Raw genomic sequence first — 21,683 nt, forward strand, 5'->3', positions numbered from 1 at the left:
GCTGGGTCCCTTTCCAGGAGGTGGTGGAGAGCTGGAGATGGGTCCCCTTCCAGGAAGTGGTGGAGAGCTGGAGATGGGTCCCTTCCAGGAGGTGGTGAAAACCTGGGGCTGGGTCCTTTTCCAGGAGGTGGTGGAGAACTGGAGGTGGGTCCCCTTCCAGGAGGTGGTGGAGAGCTGGGACTGGATCCCTTTTGGAGAGCTGGGGCTGGGCCTGCCTTCCAGGGCCTTACCTAGATGACATCTGAGTGTCAGCTGCCTGGGCCTCTCCAGTGCTTTTCTTGCTGCAGCCAGTGGGAGGAGGGTGGTGGGTGGAGTGTGTCTTTACAGCAACTTCACCCAGGCTTGCCCTTTTAGGTTCCTGAATCTTCTGTTTAGTTCCAGACTCTTCCCCTACTCTGGGACACTTTAGAGAGTGAAAAGCGCTGCTGGGACAGCAGGAGTAAAGGCTAGTTCTGCACACACTGGGATGTGGGATCATTCTGGTCTAACCTACTATACATCTGGCAATGAGGGAGGGTGTGTTGGGGGACAGAAAACTCATGAGTTCCTGGATAAGCACCTTATCACCTATCTTTGTAAAATTGTCCATCCGTCCATCCATCCAACAAGTGTTTATTGAGTGCTACTGTGAGTCGGGTGGTGGACTAGTTTTTCATGCTCCATGAGATTTCTGCAATTACCAGACTTACAAAGGAGGGAACAAAGAGAAGGGGAAAGACAAGACAACTGAGAATGGCAAGAATGAGGAGTTCTTTCAACTGCAGACAAGGCAGCGTGACTGGAGGAGGCACTCTGACCACATGGGTAGGAACCAGAGACCGGGGAGTCAGCCCCACCCCTTATTCATCAAATGTTTCTGAGCAAGTTACTTGGTTTCTGTGAACCTCAGTTACCTCTTGTAAAATGGGAATAGTATCCACATCACGAGGTTAATGTCAACGTGAAGTGAAAATACTGTTTGCAAGACACTTAGGACAGGGAACTGAGTGGTTATGATGACGCCATAGGCTTCAGCCTTTGCCCTGAAGCCGGGAAGGGTTCCTTTTCCCTGTCCTCTTAGTTGCTACTTTCTTTTTTTTAGTTCTTCTTTATTTATTTATTTATTTGTTTTTTTGGTACTTTAAGTTTCAGAATACATGTGCAGAATGTGCAGGTTTGTTACCAAGGTATACACGTGCCACGGTGGTTTGCTGCACCTATTGACCCATCATCTAGGTTTGAAGCCCCGCACGCATTAGGTATTTGTTCTAATGTTGTCCCTCCCCTTTACCCCCCACCCCACAATAGGCCCTGGTGTGTGTTGTACCCCTCCCTGTGTCTGTGTGTTCTCATTGTCCAACTCCCACTATGAGTGAGAATATGCAGTGTTTGGTTTTCTGTTCCTGTGTTAGTTTGCTGAGAGTGATGGCTTCCAGCTTCATCCATGTCCCTGAAAAGGACACAAACTCATTCTTTGTTATGGCTGCATAGTATTCCATGGTGTATATGTGCCACATTTTCTTCATCCAGTCTATCATTGATGGGCATTTGGGTTGGTTCCAGGTCTTTGCTATTGTAAATAGTGCTGCAATAGACATAGGGGGGTGTGTGTGTCTTTATAGTAGAATGATTTATAATCATTTGGGTATATACTCAGCAATGGGATTGCTGAGTCAAAAGGTATTTCTGGTTCTAGATCCTTGAGGAATCGTCGCACTGTCTTCCACAATGGTTGAACTAACACTCTCACCAACAGTGTAAAAGCGTTCCTATTTCTCCACAGCCTTGCCAGCATCTATTGTTTCCTGACTTTTTAATAACCACCATTCTGACTGGCGTGAGATGGTATCTCATTGTGGTTTTTAGTTGGTACATTCTTTTTTGTTCTCTTCCTTTTTCTTTTTTTGGGAGGCAATGCAGTGTGCAGATGAGATTAAGAGATCTAGAGTCAGACCACCTGCGTCTGACTCCCAGCTCTGTAATTTGCTGGCAGTGAGAGCTTTGGCAGATTGGTCCCTCTAAGCCTCAGTTTCCTCATATGTAAAATGCAGGCAGTAATTCATAAGCACACATATACACACTTCTAGAATCCAAAAAACTTTCTAAACAGATTTTTTTTCCCTTGAGTTTGACATGGACCCATTTGGCAGCAGGACCAAACCTGAACTGAAGTGACGCTAGCTATAATCATTATTTATCCAACCAGGAGTGAGTATTTGTGTGTCTAGCTGCAGAAATGCTACTGTATTTGATGATAGGATCCTCCCCCGACTGCTGGAATGTTCTGTGATAGATATACTGTTTTACTTTGTAAAATCCAAAGTTCTGAATTCTGAAAACATCTGCCCCCAAAGTACAAAGTATTGTCAGCCTGTGGTATTTGTCCCTAGGTGTGTCCTGAGGACCAAGTGAGAGGGTGCGTGTGATGAGGCTCTCGCATGGGGAGCCCCGGGCAGCTCTTGGGAATGCTGTTCACATGGAAGGCGACACACTCATGGTGCCTCCCAAGTGGAGCCGTGGGGTCGATGCTACAGAAGAATTGTTGTGACCCTGGCACCAAGTAAGAACTCAAAAACAGTTACAGCCAACATGAATACAGGGGCTTGCTGTGTGCCAGACGCAGTTCTAGGGGCTTTGCATCATATTATCTCTTTTTATCTTTACAACAGCCTTTATGAGGCAGACACCATTATCTCCACTTTACAAGTGAGGAAACCCAGACACAGGAGGTTAAGAAAGTTACCCACGACTTTCTGATCAAGGGAGACAGAAGTCCAAGATTAGCTACTACTGTTTTCTCCTTTCTTTCCTCTCATTGTAAGTGCTGCACATAGTCAAAGAATGAAGAAAAGGAGATCCATGGTGAGTGAAAATTTCCCAGGAGCTACTTTTAAACTGTATTTCATTTTATCCGCAAAACAAATCTGAGATAGATACGAAATTGTTCTCCTTTTACAGAAGGAGCATGGAGGGCTTAAGGGACGTAAGGAGGGCAAGTGCATTTATGTGGAGGTCCGTCCTGTGTCCTATTCCAAAACCCATTCTTGCATCTCAAGAGTAAGTTCTAACAGGGGAGTTAAGGGTTAACCAGCTCAGGCTGGAAGAGCTGAATCACCCAATTAAAGGAGACTTGCTGCTTTGATGAGAAGGTCTGATCCAAAACTGCTGGGGTGACTCTCCTTGACCCTACTGCTTGGGCAGCTTGATTTATCTTTTCTGTATCCCTGACCTTGATGTTGAAATCATTACTCAACCCTCAGTGAAGCTCTTAACTGGCTTTTTTGAAATGACTCATGCATCAGGGTCCATCCAGCCATCTTGACTTTGTAGGGTCTGAGGCCCTGAATTAGCTTCTGAGAACCCAGTGCCCAAACTGGTGTCCCCAGGTGGGTCTGGCAGACTGTAGGTGGCAGCTTTGTCGGTTCTCCTTCACTTCGCTTCTCTCTGGATGTGCGCATACGTTTTCTCTCATTGCTAAGGCACGCCCCAAGCTTTTTGCTTATTTGTTTTTATTTTCATCTTAAAATCACCCCTGCACTGTTTTACACCCCCCCATCAACATACCTATAGGCATAAATCTTCTCTAGTTTTGATCAGCTGTCTTTTTTTCTCCTCCAAGCTACCCTCTCTTCCCTTCTCACTAAATAAATTCTTAAATGAGAATCATGATGTAGTCACTTGATCACCTGAATTCGGTCCCTCCCCCAGCTCTGCACTTTCAAAGCCTGTCCCCTCTTTCCACTCTCCACTCCCGGAGGGCAGGTAACGCTGTGGGCCCCTCCCTCCCTCCTGGACACTCCTTCTCCAGCCCAGAAGCTGGCTTTGTGGTTTCTGCACTCCTTTTACTGCCCTTTTCATTTTCCTTTGCTGGCTCTTCTTAGAGCTTAAATGCAGGTACCTCCTGCAAATGTGTGTTCCTATTCCTCCTCAGTACACCACCTTCCTTCTGATTTCATCCAACTTTATGGCTTCAACTGTTGCCTCTGGGTGTCTGGCTGCTTCTAAACTATTGTCTAGCCTGACTGCTTTCCGGAGATCAGAGCTTGATTTCCAGCTGCGGAACGGGTGTGCTGAAGTCCCCTCTGGCATGCAAATGGTGTTGCACCTTGTTAGCAATGCCATCCTGTGCTGCATTCTCTCAGAGGCTCAGGCTTCAAATTTGAGAGCCAGTTTCAGCTCCTCTCAAGCACTGACCAAACCATGGAAATTCTATTTCTGAATTTCTCAAACCTTTTCACCTTCTTTCCACTGTCCTAGCATAGGCTTTTAATATGTTCTATCTTGATTATTGTGATAGTTTCTCAATAGATGTCTTTGAATGTTATCTTTGACTCTCAGAGCTAGCATAGAATATTCTAGCAGGGAGTGATACAGGTACAGAGCAAATCCTATCATTTCCTGAAAACTTTCTGTGAGACTCTTCTTGCAAATTAAGTAAAATTGCAACTCTGTAACCTGTGGTGAAATGCCCCTTTCATTTAGCCCAGCCTCCATCCCGGCCCCACTGCTGCCCAGGGTCCCTGCTCCTGCCCATGTCTCACCCTGGTTGCTTTCTCCTAACTGGAAGGCTCCTCTCTGCCTGGCAATATACCACTCTGCATCGGAGGCTGGGAAGCAATTTTAGGAGGCTTTCCTGGATATCCCCAGGAGGAATCATAGTCACGACAGAATTAGGGGCAGCAGGTTAGCCTACAAGTTAGGGTCAAATCGTGTTTACCAGAGATAGTGCATTCTTTCCACTGAACATCATGAGTCTAGTATTAAAATGTCGTTTTTCTTTTCTACACTCAGTGTTGTAGCAGGAGACCAGGAAGTTAATTGTGATTTCCTTCGTGAGTCAAAAAAGAAAAACTCACAAGATATGGGCACTTTGATCCTATTGTGCAAGTTTTCATTGAGTGTCTGGGTTATTCCACAATGGGATGTAAAGACTGTAGGCATATCTCACCCTCAAGAAGCCTATATTTGGACTGGGAAAGAGAGATTTGAACCATATGACATCATTTCATTGAATGTGTGGTGCTGACAGGACTGTGTTAATCTGTGACATTTTACTCTTTTTTTGGTTTAAACATTTATTTTTCAATATTATGATCTTAAACTTTGGATGTATTGGAAACATGGGAATAGCGCCTTCCCCCTCTCTCCAATTTCCTTTATTTTATTTTTTTAAATTACACATGATAATTGTACAAATTTATGGGGTACATAGTGATGTTTTGATACACACAATATACAGTGATTCTTCTTTCTCTTTACTCAGAGGCTGAGGTGGAGATGGTGGTCTCCCAGATGTTCATAAAGGTCATTTTAGCAAAAATATTTGTTTATTTAAGTGTTTTAGTATAAACCATCTTCAGGTGTTTTCCATTAGACAAGCTGTAATCCATCCATGCCTTTATTCATTCATGCATTAAGGGCCCACTGAATGCCACATTCACTTATGGTGAGAATGAGCTCGGGCCCTTCCCAGGAAGGTCAGTATTGACCGTCTGTCTGAACATCTAAACATTGTCTGAACATCGAAGCTACAACACACTAAAAGATGATTCCTGGGGCCTGCTGCTTTGCTTCTTTCTACCTGCTCCACTCCACTGTGGCTCCATTTGTTCTGAAGGCAGGTGTAGCCTTTAGCAGTCTGCTCACTTGTCTGGCTTCTTTGGAAGGTGGGCGCTGATAGATTCAAAGAACAGCAAGCAGAGAGCAACGTCTTTACACCATGAACTATGGCCAGCAGTCATGTGCATTTGTTAGGTCTTTTTAGTAGCATATTTGTATTAAAACATCAACAAACTTACACCTACCCTGAATCTTACCAAAGCAGCTCCAAATGGAATTTTTCAGTAAATACTCACACCAGAGAGCTTTAAACATTAGACTAGAAAGTCAGAAGTGGTCAGAGTAGGACCACTGCTCACAGCTCTATCTTGGCAGGGTACCCAGCGATCCTCAGTTAGATTTTCAGACTCTTTAGAGTGGAATCTAGAAGAGAAATCTTTCTTCTGCTACTATTGCTCACCTCTTGTAACAGACATTGCAGGTGCCCTCTCCAAGCACAGTTTCTCAGCACTGGCCTCTATTCTCAGATGACTGCTCACTGCAAACACCTGTGATTCTTTCAGGGTGGTTGTGGGGACATGCAGGGTCTGTGCCTAGGGCAAGCAGAGGTGCCAGGCTTACTGCCCCGAGACAAAATGTTCCAACGAAGGCTAGAGAGTTGGCATTACTCCCTCTCAGCTTGCCTTGGGCGTGAGCTTCAGTTGTGCACCGTGGCAACTGACTTGATCACCTCCTAAATCCTCCTCTGATGTCTCCTGGGATTATCTCCCAAATAAACTACTTGCACTCAAATTTTTGTCCTAAGATCTGCTTTTCAGAGTTTAACTAAATGGATAATTTTTTTATTCAGTGATGAAAGAAACAATACACAAAACAACATGGGAATGCCTTAAATGTGTATTGCTAGGTGAAGTCAATCTGAGAAGGTTGCATACTGTATGATTCCATTTTATGACATTCTGGAAAGACAAAACTGTAGAGACAATGAGCAAATCAGTGGTTGCCGGGGGTTTGCAGAAGGATGAGGGTTGACTAAGTGAAGCACATATTTTTTTAGGGCTATGAAACTATTCTGTATGGTACTGTAGTGGTGGTTAATAATACCATCCATTGGCTGGGAGCAGTGGCTCACGCCTGTAATCCCAGCACTTTGGGATGCCAAGGTGGGAGGATCACAAGGTCAGGAGTTCGAGACCAGCCTGGCCAACATGGTGAATCCCTGTCTCTACTAAAAACACAAAAAATTAGCTGAGCATGGTGGCAGACGCCTGTAATCCCAGTTGCTTGAGACGTTGAGGCAGGAGAATCGCTTGAACCCAGGAGGTGGAGCTTGCAGTGAGCCAAGATCATGCCATTGCACTCCAGCCTGGGTGACAGGAGTAAAACTCCGTCAAAACAAACAAACAAACAAAACCATCCATTTGTCAAAACCCAAAGGACTCCACAGCATAAAATAATATATGCAAATTTGAAAAAAATCAACCAACAGAACAGGATTCTAGGATGAAATGCAGATTGTGACAAAAGAATATACAGTCATAGCCTGGGTAACGTAGTGATACCCTGTCTCTACAAAAAAAAAATACAAAAATTAGCCAGGCGTAGTGGTGCACAACTGTAGTCCCAGCTACTTGGGGGACTGAGGTGGCAGGATTGCTTGAGTTTGGGAGGTTGAGGTTACAGTGAGCCTGTGTTCACACCACTGCACTCCAGACTGGGCAACAAAGTGAGACCCTGTCTCAAAAAAAGAAAAGAAAAAAAAAGAATGAACAGTCATGCATCTCTTAATGACAGGGACACATTCTGAAAAATGTGTCATTAGGTGATTTTGTCATGGTGTGAACATCATAGAGTGTACTTACACAAACCTAGATGGGAGAGCCTATTGTTCCTAGGCCATGAGCCCCTAGGGCATGTTACCGTACTGAATACTGTAGGCAATTTTAACTTAATGGTATTTGTGTGCCTAATCCATATCTAAACATATAAAGGTGCAGTAAAAATATGCTATAAAAGATTGAAATGGCTGGGCGTGGTGGCTCACGCCTATAATCCCAGCACTTTGGGAGGCAGAGGCAGGCAGATCACCTGAGGTCAGGAGTTCAAGACTAGCCTGGCCAGCATGGTGAAACTCTGTCTCTACTAAAAATACAAAAATAGCCAGGTGTGATGGTGGGCACCTGTAATCCCAGCTACTTGGGAGGCTGAGGCAGAAGAATCACTTGAACTGGGAGGCAGAGGTTGCAGTGAGCCAAGATCACGCCATTGCACTCCAGCCTGAACCCCAAGAGCGAAACTCTGTCTCAAAAAAAAAAAGATTAAAATGGTACACCTTCATAGGGTACTTTCCATACATAGAAAGTTGCTCTGGGTGAGTCAGTGAGTGAGCGGTGAATGTAAAAGCCTGAGACATGCCTGTATATTATTGTGTACTTTATAAACTGTGTACTTTATAAACACTGTACCCTTAGTGTACCCACTAAATTTATTTTAAAAATAAAGTAATTTTGCCATGGCATTAGGGCAGCTATGATGCCACTAGCTAATAGGAATTTTTCAGTTCTGTTATCATCTTATGGGACCATTGTTGTATGTGCAGTCCATCACTGACCAAATGTCATTATGTGGTGCATGACTTTAACTATATTACAAATGTGTGATATAACTTCACTGAACGTGTCGGGGGAAAGAAGTGCTGACGTAAAGTAACTTTAGAAATGCTGGAAACTATAAAACTAAAGATAAAAGGAACTATATATAAGCACTGTGTTCTAGTTGATAAAGTTGCTAGTCATGCAGGTACAGGTCTACTATTCTGAAACCATTCTACATGCATACTGGGATTGGGCAAATAGGTAAATGGTTGGTGGATGATGGGAACCAAGTCACTTTTGGAGTAGGTTACAGACAAGCAAGAAAGGCTGAAAGGAGCCACATGGTACTGAATTAGACTTGAGGACATCAGTATGAACTCATGATTAGCTTAATATAGACACTGGTAAGCAGATATAGAAGTAATTATAATTTGTGTATATGCAAGGGTTACTATACATACATATATTTACACATACATGTAGGTATATACTTCCTAATCGTGTTCACTGGGAGGGTCTAGAGACAATGATACCCAACATCAAGGAACACACCTAGCCTAGGTCTTAGTTTCTTTTTTTTTTTTTTTTTTTTTTTTGAGGCAGATTCTTGCTCTGTTGCCCAGGTTGGAGTGCAGTGGCGCGATCTCAGCTCACTGCAAGCTCCGCCTCCCGGGTTCACGCCATTCTCCTGCCTCAGCCTCCCCATTAGCTGGGACTACAGGCGCCCGCCACCACACCCGGCTAATTTTTTGTATTTTTAGTAGAGACAGGGTTTCACCGTGTTAGCCAGGATGGTCTCAATTTCCTGACCTCGTGATTCGCCCGCCTCGGCCTCCTAAAGTGCTGGGATTACAGGCGTGAACCAGTGCGCCCGGCCAGGTCTTGGTTTCTAAATACTATTCCCCAGTTTTAAAAAACCTAGAAATGGATGATTCTACAGCTGGGGTAGTGAATATACAGGATGAACCAGAAGTATCTTGTAGAGCCAGAAAGTAAGGAAGTGCTTACAAAGCAAACCAGCAGGTGTATATCAAATAGGACATAGAAGCCATCAGAAAGAGCTCTTAATGACCAAAGCTGACAATTTGAGCAGAAAATAATAGTATTGGATTATAACCCAAAGTACAAAATAAATACCCATAATACCCATATCAGCCGGCGCAGTGGCTCACACCTGTAATCCCAGCACTTTGGGAGGCCGAGGCAGGCAGATCATGAGGTCAGGAGATCGAGACCATCCTGGCTAACACAGCGAAAACCCGTCTCTACTAAAATTACAAAAAATCAGCCAAGCGTGGTGGCGGGCGCCTGTAGTCCCAGCTACTCAGGAGGCTGAGGCAGGAGAATCGCTTGAACCCAGGAGGTGGAGCTTGCAGTGAGCCGAGATCATGCCACTGCACTCCAACCTGGGCAACAGAGCGAGACTCCGTCTCAATAAATAAATAAATACCCACAATCCACACTGATATTAATAAATGATGGAATTAACAAATTATTGGGGAGAGGCAAATCTCCCAAACAGAAGAATTCCAAATCATTTCTGTGGATACTCCGCCCTCAAAGAAGTAGAGCATAATCTCCACCCTTGGGCATGGGCTCTGCAGGGTGACTTCCTTCCAAAGGGTACATACAGTAAGGAAAGGGTAAAATTATTCACAGTAAAATCATTGACTCTGGAGAAACCTGACAAACACCACCTCAGCCAAGTGGTCAAGGTCAACATCATCAGTGATAAGTCATGTTGATAGTATCAACCCTTGATATGTTTAATTTATGATGAAGTTGATGAAAATGACACTTTACCTCTGTGGTCTTCCTTCTGAAAACACATAACTCTGGTCTAACCATGAGAAATGCACCTGACAAACCCCAATTGAGGGACATTTTTCAAAATATCTGACCAGAACTTCTCAAAACTGTCAAGATGATCAAGAAAGGAAAGTCTGAGAAGCTGTCACAGCTCAGAGAAGCCTCAGGAAACATGACAATGAAGTATAACTTGGTATTCTGGATGGGGTCCTGGAACAAAGGGAAAAAAGGATGTTAGGGAAAAACTAATGGAATCCAAATAAAGTATGGGTTTTAGTTAATAATAATATGTCAATGTTGGTTCCTTAGTTGTGACAAACATACCAAAGTAATGTAAGATGTTAACAATGGAGAAAATTGGATGTGGGGTGTATGGGAACTCTGTATTATCCTTGAAACTTTTCTATGAACATGCGTATTCTAAAATTAAAAGTTTATGGTAAAAACGCATTATTATGCTCAAAGAGCTGCTTCTCTCTGGAGTAAAGATTGGAAGGAATGTCAGAGGTGAGGGACAGCCCGCTGTGTGCCCCAGTTAGTATGGTAACTAGGATAGAGAGCTTGGGATTAACACTGCCCCCAGAGAGTTAAAGAAACAATGACTAACAGAAATTCTCGGGCTTACAGGATATTAGATAAGAAAAGAAACAAAGTTTAAACTGAAACTATGCCCCAAAGAGTAAGAAACCAATGACTAACAGAAATTCTTGAGTTTGCAGGATGGCAGATAAAAGAAACCATTTGTTGAAATGCTGAAACTCCCTCAGCTTGTGAGATTTCAAAACTGGCTGAAATCGGTTGGAACCAAAATGGCCAACTGGAATTTGCACAGAACAAGCTTGCTGATGTCACAGCCCATGTTTCCACCGTGTGTTTCATACTAACTCCCCCTGAAATGTATACATGCAACTCATGAGGTGGGCATTATCAATAGGTAACTGTGCGTGTCCGAGGAGTTTCCAGACCTCCCCTTTCCTTCCACCAATTATCTACTAATCCTGGAATCCACCCCCTAATCTTTTCCTAATAAGATTACTGCCTTGAAACCAGCACAGGGAGACAAATTCGAGCTGGACTCGTCTCTTTGCTGGTTGACCTGCAATAAAAAGCTTTGCTTTTTCATAGTATTGCCTTCTAGCTCATCAGACATTACCCTTTTTCACTTGGTAATAGGGTTAAGATTCTTTTGCCTCCAAATCTTAATTTGGAGATATGATTTCCTCTTTTCTTACAAAATTCCACAAAATGCACCCATTTTGTATCTTACTGTGTTGATTAGTGGTGATCCATATTAAATTTCCCCCTCCCCATTGCCTATCCATTAGGCTAACTAACCAAGAGTCTGAATCTTTATAGGGAGAATATTTTTATTATTCCACAGTAAATTGGTGGGCACTGGGGTATATATAGTATTTTTTTTAAAAAGCCCATAATGTATACATATGCTCTCTTTAACTCTCTGAGATGGTCGAATTTTTAATAAGTTAGAAAATGAGTGAATTGTAGACTAACTTCACTTTAAACTATTTCCTCATATTAGAATTCTCATTGAATTAAGTCCTTGAAAGTTTTAGCACTATTATTTTTATTGCCGTTACTATTACTACTGGTTTGGGGCCATGGAGGAGGCAGTCTCAGAATCAAAAGTTCAGAAGTTTATATGTAAATATATCACCAGGAGAAATCAGAACATCAGAAAAGAGAAAATTGATAACATTTGACTACATAAAAATGGAAATGTATTGTTCCCAAAATATCATCAACAAAATTAAAAGGGAAACTGAGAAAAAACTATGACAATGACTGGTAAAAAGAAATTATATATAATTATATATGTTAAGAAAATTAATATATATGGTTATGCCTTCCTTTCAAGAAATATTAAGCAAAAGCCATGACATAGCAATTTGTAAAGAAAGAAATGGAAATTGATGATAAATATTTTTTAAATTTCAATAAAGAAATGCAAATTCATACTAATAACATACTAATGTTCAATCAAGAAATGCAAATTGTTAATAATGACAACTTTTTTGTCCATCAGTTGCACTTTTATACCTTGCTGATAGAACAGCTTTTCGTAAGAACATTTTGGCAATATCTATCAAAAGTCTCTGGAATGTCTGCCAATTGATCTAGGGATTCCATTTTTATAATTTTTCTAAGAAGAAAATTAGTATGTGGAAAGACTTCTTCATAAATATGTTTATTACTACATTGTTTATAATAGTAAAAAATCAAAACCAATCTTTACCCATCAACAGAAAATTATGTAAATAAACTACAATTCATCCATTCAAAAGAACACTAATCAGCCATTAAAAATGGTTATATAGGTCAGGGGTTGGCAAACTATAGCCTATTGGCCAGCTGCCCTTTTTTGTAAATAAAGTTTTATTGGGACACAGCCGTGCCCATCCATTTATGTACTGTGTATGGCTTCTATATTTGCTGCTAGTTTGCTATGGCTGCTGTAACAAACCACCACAAACGTGGTTGCTTCAACAATAGAAATGGATTGTCTCACCGTTCTGGAGGCTAGAAATCCAATCGAGGTGTTCTGAGAGCTGTGAGGGAAGGACCTGTTCCAGGCCTCTCTCCTTGGCTTGTAGATGGCCGTCTTCTCCCCATGCCTCTTCACACTGTCTTCTCACTGTGCGTGTCTGTGTCCACATTTCCCCCTCTTTATAAGAATATCAGTCATATTGGATGAGGGGCCCCACTCTACTCTTGTATAACTTCATCTTAACTAGTTATATCTGCAATCACCCTATTTCAAAAAAAAAAAAAAAAAGTCACATTCTGAGGTACTGGGGATTAAGACTCTAGCATATGAATTTTGGGGGGACACAATGAACCCATAATAGCTACTTTCGTGTGACTGTTTCATGTGTTCATTCTCAACAGCAAAGTTGAGTGGTTCTGATAGAAGTGAGGTCTGTGAAGTCTGAAATAGTTATCAGCCCCTTACGGAAAAAAGTTGCTGACCCTTGCTATAGGTGAGCATGTTTTGACATGAAAAATGTTTTGTTATAAAGAACATTTATTTATTTACTTATTTACAGACAGGATCTTGCTATGCTGCCCAGACTGGACTCCAATTCCTGGGCTCGAGCAATCCTCCTGTCTCAGCCTCCTGCATAGCTGAGACTACAGGCATGTGCTACCCTGCTGGGCCAAAAACATTTATTTTTATGATAATATAATATTTTACTTATTCTGTTCATTATTAACTAATATTTGAGAACATTTACAATATTAATGAGACTTAATCTAGGAGAAGTTCAAATTAATTTTTTTTTCTTTGAGATAGAGTCTCACTCTGTCGCCTAGGCTAGAATGCTGTGGTGTGATCTCAGCTTCAGGTGCACTTCCTGGGTTCAGGTGATTCTCCTGCCTCAGCCTCCCAAGTAGCTGGGACTACAGGTGCATGCCATCACACCTGACTAATTTTTGTATTTTTAGTAGAGACGGGGTTTCACCATGTTGGCCAGGCTGGTCTTGAACTCCTGACCTCAAATGATCCACCCACCTCGGCCTCCCAAAGGGCTGGGATTACAGGTGTGTACCACCACGCCTGGCCTAAATTTATTTTTCTTTACGTCTCGATACCATCTAAATAAGAGAGAGAGTCTTATTTAGAGATAGATCAAAATAATTAGGGTCAAACTTATGATTTCAAAAACATAAATAAGTGGTTGGTGTTAGTGTGTCTACATATAATTCAGTTTTTGCTGTAAGGTTCTTTGGAGGCCAGATGCGGTGGTTCACGCTTGTAGTCCCCACACTTTGGGAGGCCAAGGAGGGTGGATCACCTGAGGTCAGAGTTTGAGACCAGCCTGGCCAACATGGTGGAACCCCGTCTCTACTAAAAATAAAAAAATTAACAGGGTGTGGTGGCAGGTGCCTGTAATCCCAGCTACTCAGGAGGCTGAGGCAGGAGATTCACTTGAACCCAGGAGGCGGAGGTTGCAGTGAGCCGAGATCGTACCCCTGCACTCCAGCTGGGTGATACAGTGATACAGTGAGACTCTGTCTCAGAAAAAAAAAAAAAAAAAAAAAAAAGTTATTTGACTGCAAGAAAGAACATTTGGTTTACTTGTTTACTTTGATGATAAGAATATCTCTTAATGCTGGGATGGCCTCTTCCTGGCATTTCTTCCGTTGTAGATTTTTTAGTGCGGTAATCAGTGATTGCATGAATGGAGTTGAGTGGAGAAGGACTCATCACGTTAATTCCAAACACGAGTGCCTGGCCAATGACTAAAATAAGTAATAACGAGGGAGACACATAACACAGCTGCCCAGTGTTTTTGACGCCAATAGGTTAAGCCTAAGGAGTTTTGCCAAAATTCAGGAATAAAATCTCGTAATAAATAAGCACTGAGTTCTCTGCACAAGCATAGACCAAGGGACTCAAGGTTCAAGGGAGGAAAAATTGAGGAAAGGCCCAACGCCCTGAGGTGCCCTCCCCATTCCCTGCCCTAACTGCATACAGGCGCCCAGTGACCTTCACTGGAGGAAACATGGAAATATATTCTTAAGTGAAAATGATTACAAAATAGTATCTTTTTTGGAAAATTATCTCATCTGAAAATATCAGCCAAGTGCAGTGGCTCACACATGTAATCTAAGCACTTTGGGAGGCCAAGGCAGGAGGACTGCTTGAACCCAGAGTTTCAGACCAGCCTGGGCAACATAGTGAGACCCTGTATCTATAAAATTTTTTTAAAACAATAACAACAACAACAACAAAAAAACAGGCTGGGCAGTGTGGCTCACGCCTGCAATCCCAGCACTTTGGGAAGCTGAGGCTGTCGCTGTCAGATCTCTTGAGGTCAGGAGTTCGAGACCAGCCTGGCCAACATGGTGAAACCCCATCTTAACTAAAAATACAAAAATTAGCCAGGAATGGTGGCATGTGCCTGTAATCCCAGCTATTCAGGAGGCAGAGGTGAGAGAATCGCTCGAACCCAGGAGGCAGAGGTTGCAATTGTGCCATTGCTCTCCCGTCCGGAGTGACAGAGTGAGACTCTGTCTCAAAACAAACAAACAAAAAACAATTAGCTGGACATGGTGGTCCTCGCCTATAGTCCCAGGCACTTGGGGGGCTGAGGCAGGAAGATTGCTGGAGCCCAGGCGTTTGAGGCTGCAGTGACTAATGATGGCACCACTGCACTCCAGCCTGGGTGACGCAGTGAGACCCTATCTCTTAAAAAAAAAAAAAAAGAAAGAAAAAAAAAAGAGAAAATATCTACATGTGAATAGACAAAAGACAAAGAATGTACATCACACTATTATAGCAATGATTCCTGAGGTTCGAAGCACTATGAGTAATTTTTATTCTCTTGTTACCTACCTGTTTTCTAATTTTTATATTATGAACACATATTACTTTTGTAATTATAAACCAAAAATGTATGCCAGCAAAAGACATAACAAATTCATACATAGGCCGGGCACAGTGGCTTAGGCCTATAATCCCAGCACTTTGGGAGGCTGAGGTGGGCAGATCACCTGAAGTCTGGAGTTCAAGACCAACCTGGCCAATGCGGTGAAACCCCGTCTCTACTGAAAATACAAAAATTGGCCTGCTGTGGTGGTGGGCGCCTGTTATCCTGGCTACTGGGGAGGTTGAGGCAGGAGAATCGCTTGAACCCGGGAGGTGGAGGTTGCAGTGAACCGAGATTGCACTGTTGCACCCCAGCCTGGGCGACACGAGCAAAACTCCATCTCAAAAAAAAAGAAAAAAATTGTGCACAATATTGTCCCTATAAGGGTGTGGTAGAAGTGGTTTTACATGCAGTGTTTATTCCAACTTCCTTCTGATATGCCCCCCTGTGCTGCAGAGGCTGGGAACAAAGAGTCATGTTTCCTTGACTCCCTTGCAGCTCAGTCGCTAGGTATGAATTAGTGTCTACCAGTAGATGAACCTTCTTGAGAAGGAGGCCACAGTATCAGCTCTGCCTCTGTCTGAGCAGGGGCTCAGTGAGGGTTGGAACAGATCACCAGAACTCATCTCCAGCTCTGAGCTCAGAGGGAGTCCGGGCTGGAGCATACTCACCCCTGGATGGTGACTGTAGCAGAAGGTTATTAAAGCCAACAGTTTGGGTGGTGGCCTTCTAATTCCCTATCTTCTTGATATCCTGGAGGTTGTAGTGATCCTGGCAAGCCTGTTCTGTATCATTGCTCAGTGTTCTGGGAAACATTCCGGGATACCTAGCCTAAACAGGCAGCCTTGCCAGCAGTTTTATAATTGCCCAAATCATCCTAGGCCTAAAATAGCTAGTTGTTTCTGTTTCCTGAGACACAACCTGACTGACATAAGGGCTCATGAGCTATTTGGGGATGAGCTTGTGCTGAAAGAAAACATACATTTTTATGACAAGTCAAACGGAAGCATTAATATTTCAAGTTGCTTGGAATTCATCTGAATTGCAGAAGGAAGAGTAAAAATATCAGGAACAAGTGCCAAACCTAAAACACACGAAGATCTCCAAGTATAAATGTAACAGGATCACGGATTTCCTCTCTTTTACCAAGACATGCAGGTACAATATCACTTCTACTTTTCTCTGGAATGGCTCATTCTTCCCATGAGCCTTATCTCAATGGGTTTTGGAGTGAGATGGTGAGGAGCAGGGAAACCGAATTAAGTTTGCCCGTTTGCGGAATCTCGGCTCAAAGAACCCTTTTCCACGGTGTAGCGGTGCAGTCTTTCAGAGTTCTCGGTTTCTCCACGCTGTCTGGATGCCCAGGGCTGTGTGGATAAATGTAGTACCAGGTACTCTCATCCTGTACTGGTTTCCCATGTGAATTGGCTGGTCTGGGCTGGTCCCCGACCTGAGACCTCTTGAAGGACTCACTGGTTCCATTTAGGACAGGGGCATCGTGATGTTACTCATGGCTGGAGTCTGTGATTCCAGTCCTTGCCTCTGGTCACAGATCCTCCTCCTCTGTGGCTTCTTCCCCTAGGCCTCTTTCACCAGTCTCAGAGCACTCCCAGGCGCACTCCGGGGTGTACATGGTTGCTAGATCCTTAACCTCCTCCCTGCAGGCTGTGGAGCCTGCCCCAGGTCCACACGTCCATTCCCACCCTCTACTAGTGGCCATGCTGCATGAGGACAGTGCTGTGTTGGATGTGGAATCCAGGTGTGCTCGTCCTGGCCTTCCAGGTGGAGCAGGAGGCCGATGCCCCTCTGCTTTCAACTGCAACTCTTTTTTTATCTTCTTTTTTTTGAGACAGTCTTGCTCTGTCACTCAGGTTGGAGTGCAGTGGCACCATCTCGGCTCATTGCATCCTCTGCCTCCCAGGTTCAAGCAATTCTCCTGCCTCAGCCTCCTGAGTAGCTGGGATTACAGACACACGTCACCATGTCCAGCTAACTTTTGTATTTTTAGTAGAGACGGGGTTCCACCATGTTGTCCAGGCTGGTCTTGAACTCCTGACCTCAGGTGATCTGCCCACCTCGGCCTCCCAAAGTGCTGGGATGACAGACATGAGCTACTGCGCCCAGCTGCACATCTGATCAGCATCTGTGCTGGCAATCAACCTGGAGAAAGGAGGTGGGACACAGGCATCTGTCCCCTTGCCTCCGCATCTACTGGGATGGCAGGGGTGATGTTTTCACTCTGCCTCTCAACGATGGAGTTCCTCTTTGTCCTCATCCACTCCCTTCCAAACAGCAGGGACCCTGTACAAGATAGGGTCCAAGGAAATAAATTAACTTACCATTGAGCAAGGGCCAAAGAGGCTGCCCACTTTGTGCTAAGAAAATCTGTTCATGATGATTTCTGCAAATGATGCACACCCTCCCTGCTTCGCCTCCTTTCTCCTAACACTTACTAGGAAAGAAGACACTGAGCAGATAAGTGGCTGACGTTTATTTTCATACTCTGCTTTGAAATAGGGCACCATGAAAAGAGACCTGTCAGCTGTGGAAGCCATTGGCGTCGGAGAGGGAAGACAACCTCCCGTCCTTTAAAACATCACCTAAGAAAGGCCGGAAGTCTCCCGGTGAGAGAGGGGCGCTTTCCTTGGCAGTGTCTGAGGAAACAGAGTGGAAGCATGAGCTCTTCCTGGAATGGGATTCATGTCATCAAGAACTATGGATCTGCTGGGCCAGGCATGGTGGCTCACGCCTGTAATCCCAGCCATTTGGGAGGCTGAGGCAGGTGGATCATTTGAAGTCAGGAGTTAGACACCAGCCTTGCCAACATGGTGAAACCCTGTCTCGACTAAAAAAATACAAAAATTAGCCGGATGTGGTGGTTGCATGCCTGTAATCCCAGCTACTCGAGAGGGTGAGGCAAGAGAATTGCATGAACCCGGGAGGCGGAGGTTGCAGTGAGTCGAGATTGTGCCACTGTACTCCAATCTGGGTGACAGGGCAAGACCGTCTCAAAGAAAAAAAAAAAAAAAGAACTATGGATTTGCTAAGGCCAGTAGTCTCTCTATCCCTTAGTAAAACGTATTTCGGTATAAAAATCCAGATAATTGAACCATTGCCATTAGATGTTTCGAGGTTTCTATTGACAATGTGGAGGTCTTATCATTTAGATTTCAACCCTTTTATTTTTAGTTTTTAGAGACGGGGCCTTGCTGTGTTGCCCAGGCTGGAGTACAGTGTAGTGATCACAGTTCACTGCAACCTTGAACTCAGTGGCTCAAGCAAGCCTCCCACCTCAGCTTCCCGAGTAGCTGGGACAGGAGTGCACCACCATGCCTGGCTAGGTTTTGTATTTTTTGTAGAGATGGGGTCTTGCTATGTTGCCCAGGCTGATCTCGAACTCCTGGGCTCAAGAAATCCTCCCACCTTGGCCTCTCAAAGTACTGAGATTACAGGTGTGAGCCACCATACCTGACCACTTTGGACACTTATATTGTTGGAGTGAAACTGAAACATACGAGGGTTTGTTCAAAGTATATGTAGAGAAGGCAAAATTCCACACTGATTCTTCCTGCCTTGGACTAGATGTGTTGTGCAGAGTGAGGGTGGAAAATGAGCCAGTGTCCTGAACTAATAAAAGAAGTCTCCCTGGAGGACAGGTGTTTGGCTTCCCATTCCACAGCATGGGATAGATGTGGCTGATGGAACCAAGATTATTCACAAAGAGGTGGTTCTCCTGCATGTAAAGGCTGGAAGAGCCGTGCACTTGGGTGTGTCTGCATGGGAGAGGGCACAGGCTAGGCTGGTGCGCCTGGGAGGTGGGAGAGGTGGGGAAAGAGGCCATCTGGCAGGAGCTGAACATTTGACATCGTGGGACACTTTGCAGAGGAAGCTAACATGATTTTGAGGAGATACTTAGGAGCTGGTCACAACAGTGAGTCACAAAGAGAAAGCTGGAGCTGGGGGATCCTGGAGGGAGATGAAAGGAAGGCTGATTCATAGAACCCAGGCTGGACAGGACTCGTTTTCAGAACCCAGGCTGGACGGGACTTGTGGCGAGCAGTCCAGTACAGCCTCACGGTGCGGAGCGTGAGCTGTGGAACCTGCCCCTACCCTAGCTTTGCAACCTTAAGTGAGTCTCACAGCTTCTCATGGGTAAACTGCTCATCATAATGGTTCTGACCTCAGTGGTTTGTTGTGTTATAGGAAATGATGCCAGTGAATGCATAGTCCCAGCCTCAGCACAGGGCAGCCACCTTGAAGCTCTCAAATATCACTGTTGTGAATACAGAGAAGGAAAACCAACTGTAACGTGCTACCCAAATCTAAGTTTTACTCATATTTTGATGTTAGGATGGATAGCTTGCAGAAAGTTGGAGGGTACGGCCTTTATTATGAGGCATCTATGAAGGATCAGGAATGGATGTAGACAAGGAACTAGTAATGGAAAGTGTTAAAGCTGGAGCCCCTGGAAAACCAGAAATGAGGCTGGACACTCAGGAAGAAACAAATGAAGGTGATGCTAATGGTAAGTTGGGGAGCAAAGAGGGTTGCCTTAAAGACCTATGCAGTTAGGGAGTGGGCAGGGTGTTGAACCAGGAAGGGAAAGTTGTGGTTTAAGAACATGCATACAGAAGATACATGTAACTACACGCTGTTTGTCCTTCTGTTGAATGAGTTATTCAAATCAGTCCACCATTCATCAGACTTCATTTGTGGTCTCTAAGAGTGACATCAGTCTTCCTTGGAATATGATGAGAATTTATTTGGTTCTTCTTTTGCTTTTCTATTTGATTTATTTTATGTTATTTGGTACAGAAAGTTCATTACAAGTCCTGTCCAACAATGTGCCTCTCCTGGCCCTAGAGTTCTTGGACACAGTCCAGGCCAAAGAGAAGGCCTTTCTCCCCATGGTCAGCCACACGTTCCACATGCCCACAGAGGAGTCTGGTGCTCCACAGGAGGGTGATGACATACCGAAGTCCTCGGCAAACACCAGCCATCCCAAGCAGGGTGACATCCCCAAGTCCCCAGAAGAAACCATCCAGCCTACGGAGGGTGACATCTGCAAGTCCCCAGAAGAAACCAACCAATCCAAGAAGGACGACCTCCCCAAGTCCTCAGAAGAAGTCATCAAACCCAAAGAGGGTGACATCCCCAAGTCCTCAGCAAAACCTATCCAGTCCAAGCTGGGCAATATTCCCAAGTCCTCAATGAAGCCCATCCAGCCCAAGGAGGGTGACATCCCCAAGTCCCCAGAAGAAAGCATCCAGCCCAAGGAGGGTGACATCCCCAAGTCCCCAGAAGAAGCCATCCAGCCCAAGGAGGGTGACATCCCCAAGTCCCTAGAAGAAGCCATCCAGCCGAAGGAGGGTGACATCCCCAAGTCCCCAGAAGAAAGCATCCAGCCCAAGGAGGGTGACATCCCCAAGTCCCCAGAAGAAGCCATCCCACCCAAGGAGGGTGACATCCTCAAGTCCCCAGAAGAAGCCGTCCAGCCCAAGGAAGGTGACAGCCCCAAGCCCCTAGAAGAAACCATCCAGCCGAAGGAGGGTGACATCCCCAAGTCCCCAGAAGAAGCCATCCAGCCGAAGGAGGATGACAGCACCAAGTCCATAGAAGAAACCATCCCACCCAAGGAGGGTGACATCCTAAAGCCTGAAGAAGAAACAACGGAGTCCCTGGAGGGGGACAAGGTGAAAGTGATCCTGAGCAAGGAGGACTTTGAGGCATCACTGAAGGAGGCTGGGGAGAGGCTGGTGGCTGTGGACTTCTCGGCCACGTGGTGTGGGCCCTGCAGGACCATCAAACCGTTCTTCCACGCCCTGTCTATGAAGCATGAGGACGTGGTGTTCCTGGAGGTGGACGCTGACGACTGTGAGGAGGTGGTGAGAGACTGTGCCATCATGTGTGTCCCAACCTTTCAGTTTTATAAAAAAGAAGAAAAGGTGGATGAGTTTTGTGGCGCCCTTAAGGAAAAACTTGAAGCAGTCATTGCAGAATTAAAGTAAACATGTATTCTGAAAACACTGCAGACAGTCAGATGTTTATAGCTTTTGAGTTATCTTTTATTATTTACACAAAGCGATCAGGTATAACAAAAGTGTATGTCCAAATGGCACTGCTCGTACATGATAATATTAACTCTACTCTTTTCAAAATACAGTCCAAGCATTAAAGTACATTGTGACTGTGTTTCTGTTGGTGGGAGAGTGTAAAATTAGAAATTCCTCTGGTGAAGATTGCTAAGTCCCACGGTCTCCTATTTTTCAATCTTGATATGTATTTATTTTTCACTTGCCTTTGAAAATTCCACGCATTTAGTGTTTGTAGCAAGACTGAAAATTTAGGT

General features: G+C 44.3%; 1 protein-coding gene across 1 annotated transcript; it reads left to right on the forward strand.

Annotated features, from left to right (window-relative positions):
* The first annotated feature begins 19,685 nt into the window (after nt 1-19,685).
* Nucleotides 19,686-21,441, forward strand: TXNDC2 (thioredoxin domain containing 2). The gene is made up of 2 exons (XM_007974665.3): nt 19,686-19,859; nt 20,150-21,441. The coding sequence occupies exons 1-2, from the start codon at nt 19,751-19,753 to the stop codon at nt 21,340-21,342; spliced, it is 1,302 nt and encodes a 433-aa protein (XP_007972856.2). The 5' UTR covers nt 19,686-19,750; the 3' UTR covers nt 21,343-21,441.
* The last annotated feature ends 242 nt before the right edge of the window (nt 21,442-21,683 follow it).

Source organism: Chlorocebus sabaeus, chromosome 18 (genome assembly GCF_047675955.1).
Source record: "Chlorocebus sabaeus isolate Y175 chromosome 18, mChlSab1.0.hap1, whole genome shotgun sequence".
Lineage (NCBI taxonomy): Eukaryota > Metazoa > Chordata > Mammalia > Primates > Cercopithecidae > Chlorocebus > Chlorocebus sabaeus.

Excerpts from the sequence above, each read along its gene's own strand:
- TXNDC2 (XM_007974665.3), top strand. The coding sequence starts at position 19,751 with ATGGATGTAGACAAGGAACTAGTAATGGAAAGTGTTAAAGCTGGAGCC. Across the intron at positions 19,860-20,149 it reads AAATGAAGGTGATGCTAATG|AAAGTTCATTACAAGTCCTG; the intron begins GTAAGTTGGGGA and ends TATTTGGTACAG.